The sequence below is a fragment of the Tachypleus tridentatus genome, chromosome 10 (genome assembly GCF_004210375.1).
Source record: "Tachypleus tridentatus isolate NWPU-2018 chromosome 10, ASM421037v1, whole genome shotgun sequence".
NCBI classification, from domain to species: Eukaryota; Metazoa; Arthropoda; class Merostomata; order Xiphosura; family Limulidae; genus Tachypleus; species Tachypleus tridentatus.
Window position 1 is genome coordinate 103667337 of NC_134834.1, and position 15861 is coordinate 103683197.

A 15861-nucleotide genomic window follows, 5' to 3' on the forward strand; every position below is an offset into this window, starting at 1 on the left:
CCAAATATAGTCTCCCATTATGTTTTCAATATACGCTCCCAGGTCACAAAAGCAAAGTTTGAAGAGAAAAATAAGGTTTTTCTCCATTTACTTTAACAATTTGTAAATAACACTTTCTGTTCAGGAACAAGAAGTAGTAAAAATTTTATTACATAGTGTAATGTACAACAATTTAAATCAGACACAGCCCATAATTTATTATGATCAATGTTTTAATAAAGATGGGTGTAAACTGGTATACACCTCAAACTGTTGAGGATGAATAACTGTTTCTTTTAAAATCACTTTTGAAAAACAAAACAGTAAATTAGATTTGTTTTGTATTTTTTGTAGTGGTTCTTTGGTCTGTCAAACACACTGACTGTACAGCATTAGTAAAGAACTTAAATGATAAAATTTAAACTTTTTGAAAAACTTTTGATATTCATTTTGGAATTTTCAGAGGTTATGAAAAGGAATATTGTTAAATGAAAAAAAAGAAGGTATTTTTAATCTTAATGTCCCAAATCACCTTGCATTCAAATTCAAACCCGTCAGAGTTACACTCTGACTCCATACATTCGTAGATAAATCTTTAGCAAAAACACTTGATTAAAAAATCTGGGTACATTTATCAAAAGCTCACCATACTTCCATGAAGATATGCTTACCACATTAAACGTTATGGTCAGTACACTTATATAGCTACCCAGTGGTTATATGTTCAGTCAAAGTGATCCAGCCCTCACACAGAGAGAGAGTTAAACTCTGTTAGCAATATTGATACATACTTAGAATTCAGATATACTTACATATTCCATCATAGTAGTTGAATCCTTTCTTTGCTTTCCTAACCTCCAGTGAAGACCAAGCTAAATCAGACATAAGAATTACAAAGCACTTCTTAAATATGTCTCATTTATGCTTCAAACAATGTACATAATTAAATGTTTCATATGAAAGTAATTCAAGTATACATATATGTACAATGTGTGTATCAACAGTGGCAAAAATAGAAATAACGTAGCTGTAAATTAGTGAAGGCAAGTCAATTGAGAACAAGGTTTTATATGCAACAGACATCAGACCGTGTGCTAGCTGACTGAATGACCAGGCTCAATTTTCACCAATCATACCATGGATATAATTTTACAAGAACTGTTATGTGGATCCAACAACCACATCATCTTGCATTGTACTAAGATCTTAAATCATTAGTCTAAGAAGTTATAGATGAGTCATTCTCATGCTGTTGATTTATACAGGTTTGTTAGATATCCTGATGTGACAGTTGGGCTTCAAGTCCTTCCTCTACAAGACGGAGAGAATTCACCTGTGAAGGTTTTTTTTTTTACCTTCAAAATCTGCCCAACTACCACTGACCTGAGCCTGACATCAGTAAGGTAAACAGCAGTACCACAGTACAATAATCAATGAACTGAGAACAGTTTCTTGTCTATCTGAAAACCAACAGATCATGTATTGTTCCATAAACAATAAAAATGACATCAGGAGCAACACCTACATTTTGAAAGTAAAAATAAACTGTCATGTAATAGGTACATAGTGAAAACTACTGTTTCTAACATAACCAACAAGGAGAGAGCTCACCAATATTTGAATATTCCATGTTCAGAGCAGAGACAGTAAAGATGAGGACAAGGTCAACATTTGTGTTTTTACGAGACAAAACTTGTAATCCAACTAACATTTCAGAATACAAACAAAAGCCACAACAACAACAATAATAATACTAATAATTAAGTTACCTGTGAATTTTTGGTTGCATAAAAATATATTGATGTCCAGAAATGTTTCTTAGCAATTGATCTCTAACAAATGATGATATAGCAATAACTTATGGTCTCAATGAAATATTAAATTTTACCTGACATAAAATACATATCACTGGTGAAAATGTCCATTATAACATGTAATTATAAAATATTAATGCTGGAATACAAAATTATCTTCAGGACCCTGAACATATACCTGATATGTCATACTAAGTCTGTGTCAATACAGACATACTACATGGAATTATATATGACACTTTGTGAAATATCATCCAGAACAAGTGATGGTATGTTACTTTCTCCAGATTTTACAAATAGCATGCTTCTCAATTAAACAAACTGTATTATGTTTTGCACAAATATATGTAGGACCTACAAATACTGTTTCACAGAAAACTACAACGATTTTTATGAAAAAAATACTTGAATTTTGTGGGAGTTTCTATATAATTCATCTGATTCAAGTTCCTGTGTGAAGTTTATGTAAAACATTTTACTAGTTGACTGCTGAGTTACACAACAGAATTTCCGAGGCACAACAAGTGACCTGACTACATTTTTTAACTGCTGTTTATCAATAAATGTAAGACCATACCTGAACTTTTATTCAAAATAAAGAAAGTTTAAGAAGTATTGTACTAGAAAATGAATCAACAAGTATTGTACTAGCAAATGAATCAACAAACTTTTATTGTTTGCCACCTGACTTTAATGATTAGGTACATGAACTATTTTTCTGAACAAAATAAAACTGGTATTTCAAACTAATTTTGGTGCAAAAACTGTAACAAAAAGAAATGTCATTACGTAGGTCTTACGAAATTTAAGTATGATAACATTTTCAAATATAGACATATCTTCCATAGAAAATAAATAAAATAATTACAGGGGTATGTATAAGTGTACCAACAAATAAAGTTTATGTGGAAAACTAAGACCAACTAATATATAGTTTAACACATTTATTACAATATCATTTAATAAGGAAAGTTTAAGGTGAAGATACTTACTTTGTGATAAAGATGGCTATTTTCCCAATCCAATACTTTTTCTATTGAATGTCTTGTCTATTGAAAACAGAGGTTACAACATTTTAAAATTTATACATACATACATACAGTATGGAAATTATAATCAGTGATGTCGAGAAACCCACTTGTTGAGAATTTATATGCAAAAACGGCTCGTTTGGGTTGAGAAAATATTTACATAGAAGAAGCGAACAACGCTTCGACCTTCTTCGGTGATCGATCAGGTTCACAAAGAAAGAGGTAACTGACCGAAGCTGACCACATGTTTGAAAGGGTTGTGTAACTGTGTGTCGAAATGTAGAGGGCGGTATTAGATGTTTGAATATATAATTTTATTTATTTTATTATATTAATATAGGTATAAAGGCGTTTCTTTATATTGGTTTATTTTGGGTTTAAGTTGTTGTATAAGTAAGGCTTCTTTAATTGCTCTTCTATGTAAAATATTTTCTCAACCCAAATGAGCCGTTTTTGCATATAAAGTATGGAAATTATTATTGAAACACACAAGTCATGAACATGCAAGAATAAAAAATGGTTAAATGAAACAAGATAATGAATTTACTAATAATAACACAGAAAACACAAAGTATAAACTACACAATGTATTGGAATTTTGATATCTAAGTCTTCTGCTTTAAACAGAGAAAAGATTTTACTTTCATGCTCCTATGTGGTTTATAAACTTACAATTGTAGAATACTGTTACAAGACACTTTTGTTACCTTTCCACCATTTTTATATAAGGCCACATAGCCTGGCCTTTATGCAGGCCAAGCTAAAGTTTTAAGAGTTCCAAAAGCCTTTTTACATTCAAAATATTGTTTCACCATTTTTGATACATTCTTTGGATCATTGTGTTGCTGGTAGATCTCAGGCAGATGATTGAGGTAGATCTCAGGCAGATGATTCATATTTGTGAACAAACAAGTTAATGTAGCACACCTCTACTTATCACCAGTATAAAGTTTGTATGCATCATTGACACTGTTGATTTGGATTTGATCCTAAATGTGTTCTGGTTATCCACAATGTTTCACTTTAGATTCTGTACACTGACTATGATACAACCCCACTCTTCACCATCAAATAATCACTGACTGTTCCTGATTAATTCACACCAGGAATTAGCTGTAAAAACCAAATTTTTTATCCAGTTTTGCTCATTCCACAGTTGGTAATCCAATGCCAATTTTAAACTTTTGATTTGTTTTAGTGGTCTCTTCTCAGCAACAGCTTTTGAACAGCTACAACATCCACTGTGATCACTTCATGTGTATCTTATGTTCTCAAGGCAACATTCAAAATGTTACACCTTTATTCACATCAAAGTTGTTGATAAGATTAGTACTTTGCCATCTTTCAGCTATTGCTGAAACACTTTTGTTATAACTTCTTGCACTGAATATCCTTCAACAGACAAAACTATGATTTCCACAAGTTTTTTATGTGTTATTTCAGACTCATAGCTGGATTTACACAACTACTGGGCATAGTATGACCATACTGTTAACAGGTTTATGCTGGTGTAGTATGTCAATTATTTATTCACAGTGTAAAGTATAAATACATTATTGTACTCTCTCTAGTACAGTTCATTTACTCATGAAACAGGAAAACAAGTAAAGTATGACTTTTATAACTATTTCCTCATCATTTTCAGAACTGTTTCCAATACTGTACAACTTTTATATGGAACTAAAACTTTACAACTCATTAATGTATATAACAATACTTTCATAACAGGTGAAAAAAAACCAAAATGAGTGGAAATTTTGTTTTACTTAGATATCACTATCACAGACAGAAAGGTTTTAAAACGTTCCACATAATGAACAACACTTATGTATGACTATTTAATAGATATTTAGTTATATTTTAACTATCATGCAACTAGTAACCAGATTTGTTATTTTACCTGTTCAGAGGGTTTCATGGAATGGTCCCTTGAAAGGAATGTTAAGAACTACATGTTAATTAGCTAGGATGGACCTGTAATGGTCTTGTGTCAAGAATATTAAGAACTAAATGCTAATCAGCTAGGATGGACTTCTAAGGATTTCACTTGGGATCATATCAGCTAGGTTAGGTTGTAGCTATAAGATCTTATTAAGGAACACATTAGATGGGGTTGTCCTGAAAGCACTGACTAAGAAACACATCAGATAGGCCAACCTTATAAGGACCTATCATGGAACACATTAGATACGCTAGTCCTGTAAAGATCTCACCAAGGATCACATCAGATAGACAAACTGTTTATTCAACATAATGTGAAGAAATTGCTTTGTTTGTTACTTAAAAATGTTCATTCAGACTTCAAAAAATGTTCTGTAATTTCTCAGTGATATGTGACAGGTTATCACAATGTGACAAGATGATAACTTACTCGTTTACTGAGGCATATCACTGGCCAAAGTGAACAGCCTAATGTACAACAACAACAGACACATCCACATAATAACCACTTGACATTAACAGGCAATGTCTTCTTCAATACACTGTTCACTCGAGACATTGTAGCTTTGTATTCTTCTGGGGCAACCTGCAATAAGAGATAGCCAAGTGTAGTAATACTGGACATTCTTTATGATCTGCTAATATATAATGGAACCTACAATTTAATGAAAAATAACTTACTTCATCAGTTGTAAGATTAATAGTATTCATATTTTCCTTGTCCTAACTTTTGTTTAGGTGTTAAAACAATAGTAGGGCATCTATAGGGCCAAAATATGTAAGAACAATATAAACTAAATAATAAAATGAAAAATGAATATAAACTGCCATCTTTGATTCCAAAGTTTATTTTAAAGTTTCAGAGAACAAAAAGTTAAATTAAAACTATTACCGAGTACACTAGAGAACAAGTTATGTTATACTGTTACAGTAAAATTACAAATCAAGAACATGCTAATGTTGTAGTAGCAACTACTGTTACACAGGATAAAACAGATATAAGACACATGCAACTTATGTATATATTACTTTAGAAGCTGTACAATTTTATGTTATAAATCCTAGAGACCCTCTAAATACCACAGTTTTCAGCAAAATATTGTACTTTCCACATTAAACATTGAGAAGCTGATATCATTCTGAGTGTTACTGCAAAGTTTCATGCCATGTAACGTGTTGTGTATATCACAATGACAAGTTGCGATATTCAGTAACAGCTCCAGTCTGTCAATGGATGGAAGACAAATGGGATGAAGGGGTAAACAAAGTTTTTTTTATTTCAAAAAGGTAAGGGGGGAGTCACAGAAGGGAAATTAAGAAACTCTAAAGTTTGGTTTTTTTTATGAAAAATATTTTCACAAAGTTTTATTTTAGTACACTTCAAAATATCAATGTGATTCACAATTTGTAGCTTTTAAATGTTCTATATTCTTATTCTGATTGGCTACAAATGAAATAAGACTAACAAGAGACTGAATGATGTATTGTTGGATAAGGTTTTTTGTCTGACACCTGAAGACATGGTATTCCATAAGCTGTAGTTTTTACAGCATATAAACAAGTAGTTCCACCCACCAACCTTCATCACTGTGTCATATAATAAAGTTAAGATCTCTGAAATTGTTTCTCCTGAAAAAAAGAAGAGTTAGAGGTGCTAATTAAGGTGTTTAAAATTGTAAAGGGAATTGATAATGTTGATGCTACATTTTTGTTCACAATTAATGGTAAGAATAATAAGACTAAGGGACACAAATATATATTCTGACAGAATACGAGTCATTTTCAGCTAAGACAGTTTGATTTTTCTAACAGAGTGGTGGACCTTTGCAATGGGTTGCTTTTGAATGTTGTGGAGGCAGTATATTTAAGTGTGTTTAAGAGAAAACTTTATAACCATATGAATGATAAGGACTGACCTTTAAGAGTTTTATTTTCTTAAATTTATTTATTTGATAGTTTTAGTTTACTTTATAGGATAGGACAACCAACATGGTCTAGTAGGTCTCTTTCATCCCTAAACATTATGTCATTTCTGGCCTATTGTTGGAAGGTTTGGAAATTTACATGCTCAGAACTTTGTTAATGACTTATTGTTGGAAGGTTTGGCAGTTTGTGTGGTTAGAGCTTGTTACCGACCTTTTGTTGGAAGGTTTGGAGATCTATGTGGTCAGAGCTTGTTACTGCTCTGTTCTTAGAAGGTTTGGAGATTCATGTGTTCATAATTAATTATAATACCTTATTTCTAACATGTCTGATTCAGTTCAGATTAAGCATTTTCTTGTAATTTTAGCCATGGATGAGCAGCTCATACCATGGACTGTTTTTTTTTTTTTTGAACAACAAATTTTATCTCAAAGCTCTACAATCTCTTGACTAATTTAAGATCTAACTACAGTTGACGTATTTGACCAAGACAAAGGTCTCTCAGATTAATTTATTCTCATCCTGTACAAAATAATTTTAATTTGAGTAGGCTAGTAGAGATCCTAATGAATAATGAAATTGAACCAGCTACAAGTGCATCCCATGCTCGAGGTAACTGGAGAACAAAATCATAGTAAATGAAAAGAGAAGTGTCTCAGATTAATTTATTCCGTACCTGCCCAAAAAAATTTCAAGTGCCTCAGCTTTTGAGGATTCTCTGTTATTTCTCAGTTTACTCATGTAATTCACTATTTTAATAATATTATTTTACCCTATGTGCATGAAGTCAGTCAACAGGATTAAGTCTGTATAGGAGAATTAATGTTTACTATACTTCCAAATTCATTAATATAATATCACAAAACTTGGCAAACTGTTAGTAAACATTACGAGTCTGTTGTACACACACACATACACAAAATCTTTTTTAATGGTGTAGTTTTTCCTTTAGTCTGAGTGCAGTGATTCTCACATTAAGAACGTCTTCTGCATCTTGCAGTTTTCAAATTTTATTTGCATAATCTCGAGAGCCTCCTTCTTGAATATGAGTTAATTTTTATCTATTATTTTCTGTTTTATCTACCTTAACACTACAGTGGTGAAATAAGCAATGTAAAAAAGTAAAACTGAAAATACATTACAAATTTAAATAATATTTTCCTTTTTTGAGAATGAATGCACATCATAACATATAATTGTTCATTATTTATTCTTACTGTCAAAGCCACAGACTTCAAAAGTTAATTCACTTTTACTCATTTATAGTTCCACTTTGACTATCTCATACAATGGCAAAAGCTGTTCCTCACGGCAGGATAACTTTGCATAAACAAAGGGTCATGTTACCAGCAAGCATGTCAAATCATAAAATCATTCCACAGCATGCTCATATTATCACAAGCAATTAAAAAAAAAATTCTTATCTCACCTATCAATCAAGTTTCAAATTTTTACATTTTAGTTTCTTATACAATAATAAATAAATAAAATAATAATAATAATAAAAAATAAAAAAATTAGGTTAACAAAAAGCAGGAAATGTAGTGCTCATGTTCGAAATTTTATATTTTTATACTCTGACAAAGAAAGCTAATGAAACACAGTAAACCTACTTTTAGGTCACAATACTGTTGAAAAACAAATGAAATTTTATATTTTAAAATGCAATATGCTGGGAAAAAAATCACTAACAAAAAACAGAATGTCCTAAAATTACTATAATTCAAGAGGGTCAAATGAGTTAAAAATTCCATTACCTGGCTAAGCTGAGATCAGACAGTGACAAACAAAAAAACTGAGAGAAAACATTTTAAATCTAGATCTGTATAAAATTCACTTAAATGAGATCTTTTTTGTATTGGTTATAAATGATCCAATAGTAAATGTCAGAGAGAATCATTAACATTTTCTGAAAGACAAGATGTGGAACGTAGGTATGTCTTTATTATTTAAATATTCAGAAAGCAAGAAACTTGGAGGTTAGAAACCTACATTATGGTTGAAAATATCTGTAGTAGGAGTGTGTAATCCATGTTAAACCTAGAAAAGCAAATAAGGGCAGAAAAAAAATCTTAAAATTGGTAATTCAGAGTGAAGAGGCATCACACGTGAGGATTGAGAGTGTATTTAAATATTTCATTATGAAATTAAAAATCATACAAAAACAAACCTTGAGTTATAAACCACATTTTGATTTCACGATTATGGACACAGGCTGATATTAGCTTAAAGTAACTAAATTTAAATTTACTTCTGTAAAACTCTTGTGATATACTCACTGACCTTCACTCATATATAAACAGTTTGAGGGTTATAATGCTTCCAATAAAAACAAACACAAACTATTCCAAACAAACAAAAAACAGCAACCACAAATAATTAAATACAGTGGTTAACCATTGCTACCATCCATATAGACCATAATTAAATGTAGTAATTAACCATAACTACCATCCATATAGATCATAATGAAATGTAGTAATTAACCATTGCTACCATCCATATAGACCATAATGAAATGTAGTAGTTAACCATTGCTACCATCCATATAGTTGATAATTAAATGTAGTTAACCATTGTTACCATCCATATAGTTGATAATTAAATGTAGTTAACCATTGTTACCATCCATATAGCCCATAATGAAATGTAGTGGTTAACCATTGCTACCATCCATATAGTTAATAATTAAATGTAGTTAACCATTGCTACCATCCATATAGATCATAACTAAATGTAGTTCTAAACCATAACTACTATCCATACAAATCATAATTAAATGTATTAGTTAACCATAGCTACTGTCCATAAAGATCATAATTGAATGTAGTAAACCACTGCTACCAACCATATAGATCATAATTAAATGTAGTAGTTAATCATTGTTACCATCCATACAGATCATAATTAAAATGTAGCAGTTAACCACTGCTACCATCCATACAGACCACAATTAAATGTAGTAGTTAATCATTGTTACCATCCATACAGATCATAATTAAAATGTAGCAGTTAACCACTGCTACCATCCATATAGATCATAATTAAATGTAGTAGTTAACAGTAACTACCATCTACATTGACTACAAGTACCTACTCATTCCTGCAGTTCATATTAATCAAAGGTAGTTACATGTATACTCTAAATATAAGCTTTCGATACTATCCATATAAATCGCATGTAAGCATATATTGCTACTGTCTAAATAAATCACATATAGTTGCTTAGAGCTACTGTATATAAATGAGATGTAGTTTCTTATGGCTACCATGTACACAAATCACATGTATTTACTTATAACTACTGCACACAAATCACATGTATTTACTTATTGCTGTTGTCTATATAAACCACATTCAGTCAATTCCAGCTAGTGTATGTATATCACATTAAGTTTTATATATACAGATACTGTTTATGTAAATTAAACATAATTAACAGTAGCTACCATATATAAATCACATATAGTTACAATTACCATACATATAAATCACATGTAGTAGACAATTGTAAGTATTACCCATATAAGATTATCTGCCTTGAATAAGAGATTACAGAATGTTATAATGATAAAAAAAAACTTCTTCAAAAGAGATAATTCTTGTCATAGCATTGGAATAGGCTTGTCCCAAAGACTGGAAATGATAAAAAACACACTAAACATTAAACAAAAGTCCAAAGATGCAGAGTTTTGAATAGAGTGTTTATTGTTATTTGTCTTTTACAATGTTTTGACTGCTCAGTGGCCATAATCAGGTAACTGTCTAATGGTAATGTGTATTTTACAAACTTCTGTAAAAGGATTTTACTGTAGTCAGTATTTAACTGCAGTTAATGTTGCAAAATATATTGCAACTACCAGTTTTTAGTACATGGTCTAAACTTATACTTAGTGGTTAAGACTTTGCACTTTCATGCCCACAGATATATCCATTGACCATATTCATATGAACTAACAATAATGATAGCATGCACAACTAAAAATCACATTAACTGAGTTAACTGTTCATATATAACTGGGTATTAATTCTTCTGCTCCGCATGTATAACATAGCTAAATCATATTTACCCTAAACTGTTAATAACAGTCAACAGATTTTTAAAAAATTATGAAATTGTAAGAAATGAACAGCTACAAATACACTATTTTTTTAAAATAATAGGTGCCAATTTTTTCAGCTCTTAAAATGAATTAACATGTTTATAAAAACACAGAATGAGATGAAGTATTGAAAACTATACAAAAGATTTCAAATCTTTCTGGGATAAAATTTTTCTTTTTTAATGAAAATGAGTGAAAATTTTAAAAAGTTACAAAGCTGGTTAATTTAATACAAATCAATTTTATTTTACTACATTTCATGTGTTTTTGTGCAGTAAATGGAATAGCGGCATATTTAACTGCTTTTTATATAAAAAAAAACAACATACCACGGAATTGGGTGAATAGGACAGGCTGAGGGAATACTTTATGACTGATAATTAAAAGATGGTCCCCTTTACCAAAGAGCCTATACAACCAAGAGCCTCACTTCAAGTAGTCTTGACCCCAGGTCAATTTGTTTTGAGAAAAGCACCTTCAATCAACATCACTGAAGACAAATTTTACTGCAACAGAGTGATGTAATATTCTTATAAAAAATGAAATAATTAACTTAAGCACAGTGGTTCAAGATTTCTAACCTATAATAGTTACCACTGGAGAGCAAGTAAATTGTTTCTTTCTGAACACTTGTGCAAAGCTACTTAAGGGCTATCTGCACAAATTCCACTTAATTTTGAAGTTACAAATTACAGGGAAGGCAGATAGTCAATACTAATCACCACTAACTTTTGGTCTGCTTTTGTTCCACTGAATAGTGGGATTTACCTGTTACACTTAAAATGGCCCCAAAGTGTTTATCAAATTTACAGTAATTGGATATGAGCAATGGAACTTCAATATTCACAGTCTACCAAGCCCTAAATGTCAGTAAAAGCCAAGAATTTTGTTGCTGAGATGATGAATATACCACAATCATGAAAATACTTATGTATAATAAATGCCTATAAAAGACACATCGTAATACATAAAATATAAAAATACATATATAATGCTGCTGATAATTATTGTAAGTTTTGAAAACAACATCAGTTTCAGAATTACAATAATAAATTTAAAACCTATTACTTTAAAATGGGAATAAAGATCGTCACAAGTTGAATCAAAACTCAAAAATCATACTTTCAAGCCTACAACTAAAATTGATAAGTACTGTAGACATAAAGTCAAAATAGAGATTTATAGCTTGAGAAAATAATGAAGACACTATTCTCAGCCTAGTTTGTTTATTTTCTGTTTTAGTTGTAGGCTTAAAAATATAATCCTAGCATTTTGATTCATCTTATTTCTATACTTCTCTGATAATCTCCATTCCCTTTTAAAATGAATAATTTCTAATTATCTTGTTTCTGAAGTTTTTATGTCCACTTATGGAGAATGAATTTTAAGCTACACACATTAATAAACACTTCACTGAACGTTATGTTTTTCCCCAGTTTAATGCTGAGTTTTTGTTGTTGTTTTTTTTCCACTCAACAATTATTTACTGAGCCCGGTGATTTTGTTCCTGAGGTTTCATGTAAACACACATTTAACGAGTGTCATGTCCAAAGGAAGTCACTCATAGCAACATTGAAAATATTATGTATTTATAGCCACATAAATTAAATTTCAAAGAAAAATACTCATCTTTTAAATAGATCATGAGAGTTTGTAGCATTTCATATAGTATATCTAAGTTTTGGTGCAAAATACCCAGTTGATTTTGTTGTAGGCTTGTGGTTGTTTGGTTGAATTGGTTGTTTTATGGCACAAAGCAGCTGGGCTATTTGCGCCAAATGTCCGGTAAAAAGGTAAAAATAAATTAAATGTAGTAAAATACATAAAAGGGAATTAAGGTAAAACAAAACAGCATTGAAAAACAGAAAAAGCACAAAACCAATGTTGGCACCTAGTCTACAATGTTAAGATAGAAAGCAGAGTAAGAGAAGTTGTAAAGGACTTTCTCTAGCATAATGGTAATGATCATAACCTGCCAAGAAGACTAACAGGTAAGTACAAGAACAACCGTCAGTCACCTGAAGTTTCCAGTCCAGGTTCCAGGTTATGTGTCATAACAGCCATTATCAAAAGGTAAAGTAATAAAAGTTTTAAAAGACATGTAGCAAAATCGTAACAATAATTAGCCAAATGTCTGGTAAAAAAGGTAAAAATAAAGTAAATGTGGTAAAATTCATAAAAGGAAATGAAGGTAAAAACAAAACAGCAATTAAAATAAAAACGGCATAAAACCAATGTTGACATCCAGTCCACAAAATTGTCAAGGACTTTCTGTAGCAGAATGGTAATGATCATAACCCATCAGGAAGATTAACAGGTAATTACAAGAACCACCGCCAGTCACCCAAGATAGCGCTTTCCAGTCCTGGTTCCGATTATGTGTCATTATGGCCAGTATCAAAATGTAAAGTAATAAAAGTGTGAAAAGATATGCAGCAAAATTGTAATAACAACTCACCAGGACGACTAACGGGTAGTTCAAACAGCAGCGTTAGTCACATGAAGTTGGCTTTTCCAGTCCTGGCGTCAAGTTATTTAATGTTATGGCATTTTCCAATTTCAAATTGAACTAGAGAGATTGAAACTCTTAAAAGGGAACCACAATTAAAAAAGGTATAATGAATAAATATCAAACACTTAAATGACATTAAAAAGATTAATGGCCATTAAAAAACTAAAAACTTTATCAAGGTGGACAGTGTCACCATCACCAATAACACTGTCTAATGTTACGGACAAACATTGGGACAGAACATGTTTAAAATAGTGTTGTTGTTGAGAGTCGTAACGATGGCAAGAAAGTAAAATGTGGCTAACAGTGATTTGAGTGTTACACAAACTACACACTGGTACAACAGTTCCAGATAAAAGAAAATGATGAGTTAAAAAACTGTGACCAATGCGTAGTCTAGTTAGAACAACTTCCTCCTTCCGAACCTTATGGAAGCTAGACGGCCAAAGTCCAATACAGGGTTTTATTTGGAAAAGCTTGTTATCATGTTGCTCACTCCAAGTTAACTGTTAGCTGGCATGGAGCCGAGCCTTGAATACAGAACCATAGTCCATGTACGGAATAGGTACAGTGGTGATAGTGCCAGAGCAGACAGATTTAGCTGCCATGTCTGCAAGCTGAATACCAACGTGGCCTGGTATCCAGAAAAAACTAGATAGAAGTAGATGTTAATGAGAAATGGGCCAGTCGATTTTGAATATCAGCGAGAACAGGGTGTGAGCCAACATGAAGCGATTCCAGGGCCAGTAGAGAACTAAAGGAGTCAGTATAAATAGTGCAGTTGGAGTACTGCTTAGCTTCAATATGATCCAGGGCAAGAGATATAGCATACAGTTCAGCAGTGAACACAGAAGCTGTAGAGGGGATTCTGTGTGCATCACCAAACTGCAACAAACCATGGCAGAGCCCACAGAGTTACCTGATTTGGAACCATCCACATAAATTGGAATGGAAAGATTGTTCAAAAGATGTTCAGTAAATAAAAGATGGTACTTCCCATCGGGAATATCTGCCTTTCTCAGATGACTTAAAGAAAGACCACATTTGGGGACTGTAATAAGCCATGGTGGGATGGGCTGACCAGTGGATTCTGCAATGTTATCCAAGGACAGACCCAATTCATCCAATTGCACCTGGATGCAAAGGCCAAAAGGAGCAATGACAGATCATCTGTTCTGAAAAAGTATGGCCCACTGAGGAAGGAAAACATCCCCAGGTGAGATGCTTTGGTAAGGAACAAAGTTTTGAAGAATCCAGCAAAGACAGTTGCAAACGGCAAAGGTGCAGAGAAGGTTCATGAGATTCTATGTATAAGCTTTGAACTGGGGAGGTGCGGAAAGCCCCAGTGCAGAGCCCAAGTCCTTGATGATGAATAGGGTCCAGCATCTTTAAGGCCAAGGGTCTGGCAGAGCCATAGACCAGTGATCCATAATCGAAGTTTCGATCTAATAAGAGCACGATATATTTTTAACATAGAACATCGATCTGCTCCCCAACTGGTGGTAGAGAGGACACGGAGGATGTTCAGTGCTCTTGTGCATTTGACCAGTAGCTGCTTCAAGTGTGGTATACAGGTCAGCTTACGGTCAAAGATAAGCCCCAAGAACTTGGTCTCAGAGACCACTGGTAGCAAAACTTCACCAATATGGAGTTCAGGATCAGGGTGAATACTCTGTTGGCAACAAAAATGCATGCAAATGGTTTTAGAGAAAAAGAATTTAAAGCCAGTCACCATGGTCCACTTCAGTACACAATTTAGGGCAGTTTGTAGTTGCCACTCAATATATCTCATGTTCGACGACTGATAAGAGATGTGAAAATCATCGACATAGAGCCCGTTTGCAACAGTGAGAGGGATTTATTCATATGGCATTAATCTTTAAACTGAAAAGTGAGACACTCAAAACACAGCCCTGAGGGACCCCAGATTCCTGTAGAAAAGAACAGGAAAGTGTCGAACCCACACCTAACTTGGAATCTCCTGTCTATTAAACTTTTTTAAATAAACATAGGTAAATGGCCATGTAACTCACATATATGGAGGTCTCAAAAACTCCATACCTCCATGTTGTTTCATTAGCCTTTTCAATGTCAAAGAATATTGATGCAAGATGTTGTTGTTTGAGAAAGGCTTCTCTGATTGATGTTTCAAGTTGAATTAGGTGGTCCTTGGTGGAGTGCTGTCATCAGAACCCACACTGGGTGGGCGAGAGGAGGTTGTTTGATTCGAGGATTCAAACAAGATGAGCATTAACCATTCTCTCTAAGGTCTTACAGAGACAGCTCATCAAAGCAATTGGAGAGGTAGTTTGAAGGAATCTTGGGATCTTTCCCAGGCTTAGAGAAAGATAATAGCCTGGCACCAGGCATTAGGAAAAACATTCTCCTGCCAGATCTGGTTAAAAACAATTAGAAGAATAACAAGAGAAGCAGGAGAGAGATAACGCAGCAAGTCATACTGTACATCATCAGGTCCAATAGATGTACTGCCAGACCGATGAAAGGCCATTTTCAGTTCCACCAGTGTAAAGGGACGATTATAGTCAAAGAGACAGTCA

The 15861-nt window shown here is 32.7% G+C and overlaps 1 protein-coding gene across 1 annotated transcript in view; it reads right to left on the reverse strand.

Moving 5' to 3' along the window:
• Positions 1-342: 342 nt before the first annotated feature.
• The window catches only part of LOC143228431 (cysteine-rich hydrophobic domain-containing protein 2-like), a 67711-nt gene continuing 52192 nt past the window's right edge, over positions 343-15861 (reverse strand). The window contains exons 3-5 of the mRNA XM_076459694.1: positions 5196-5351; positions 2786-2842; positions 343-851 (exon numbers count right to left, since the gene is read on the reverse strand). Of these exons, the coding sequence (XP_076315809.1) occupies positions 771-851; positions 2786-2842; positions 5196-5351 (294 nt within the window). The 3' untranslated portion in view covers positions 343-770. The remainder of the gene's footprint in view (positions 852-2785; positions 2843-5195; positions 5352-15861) is intronic.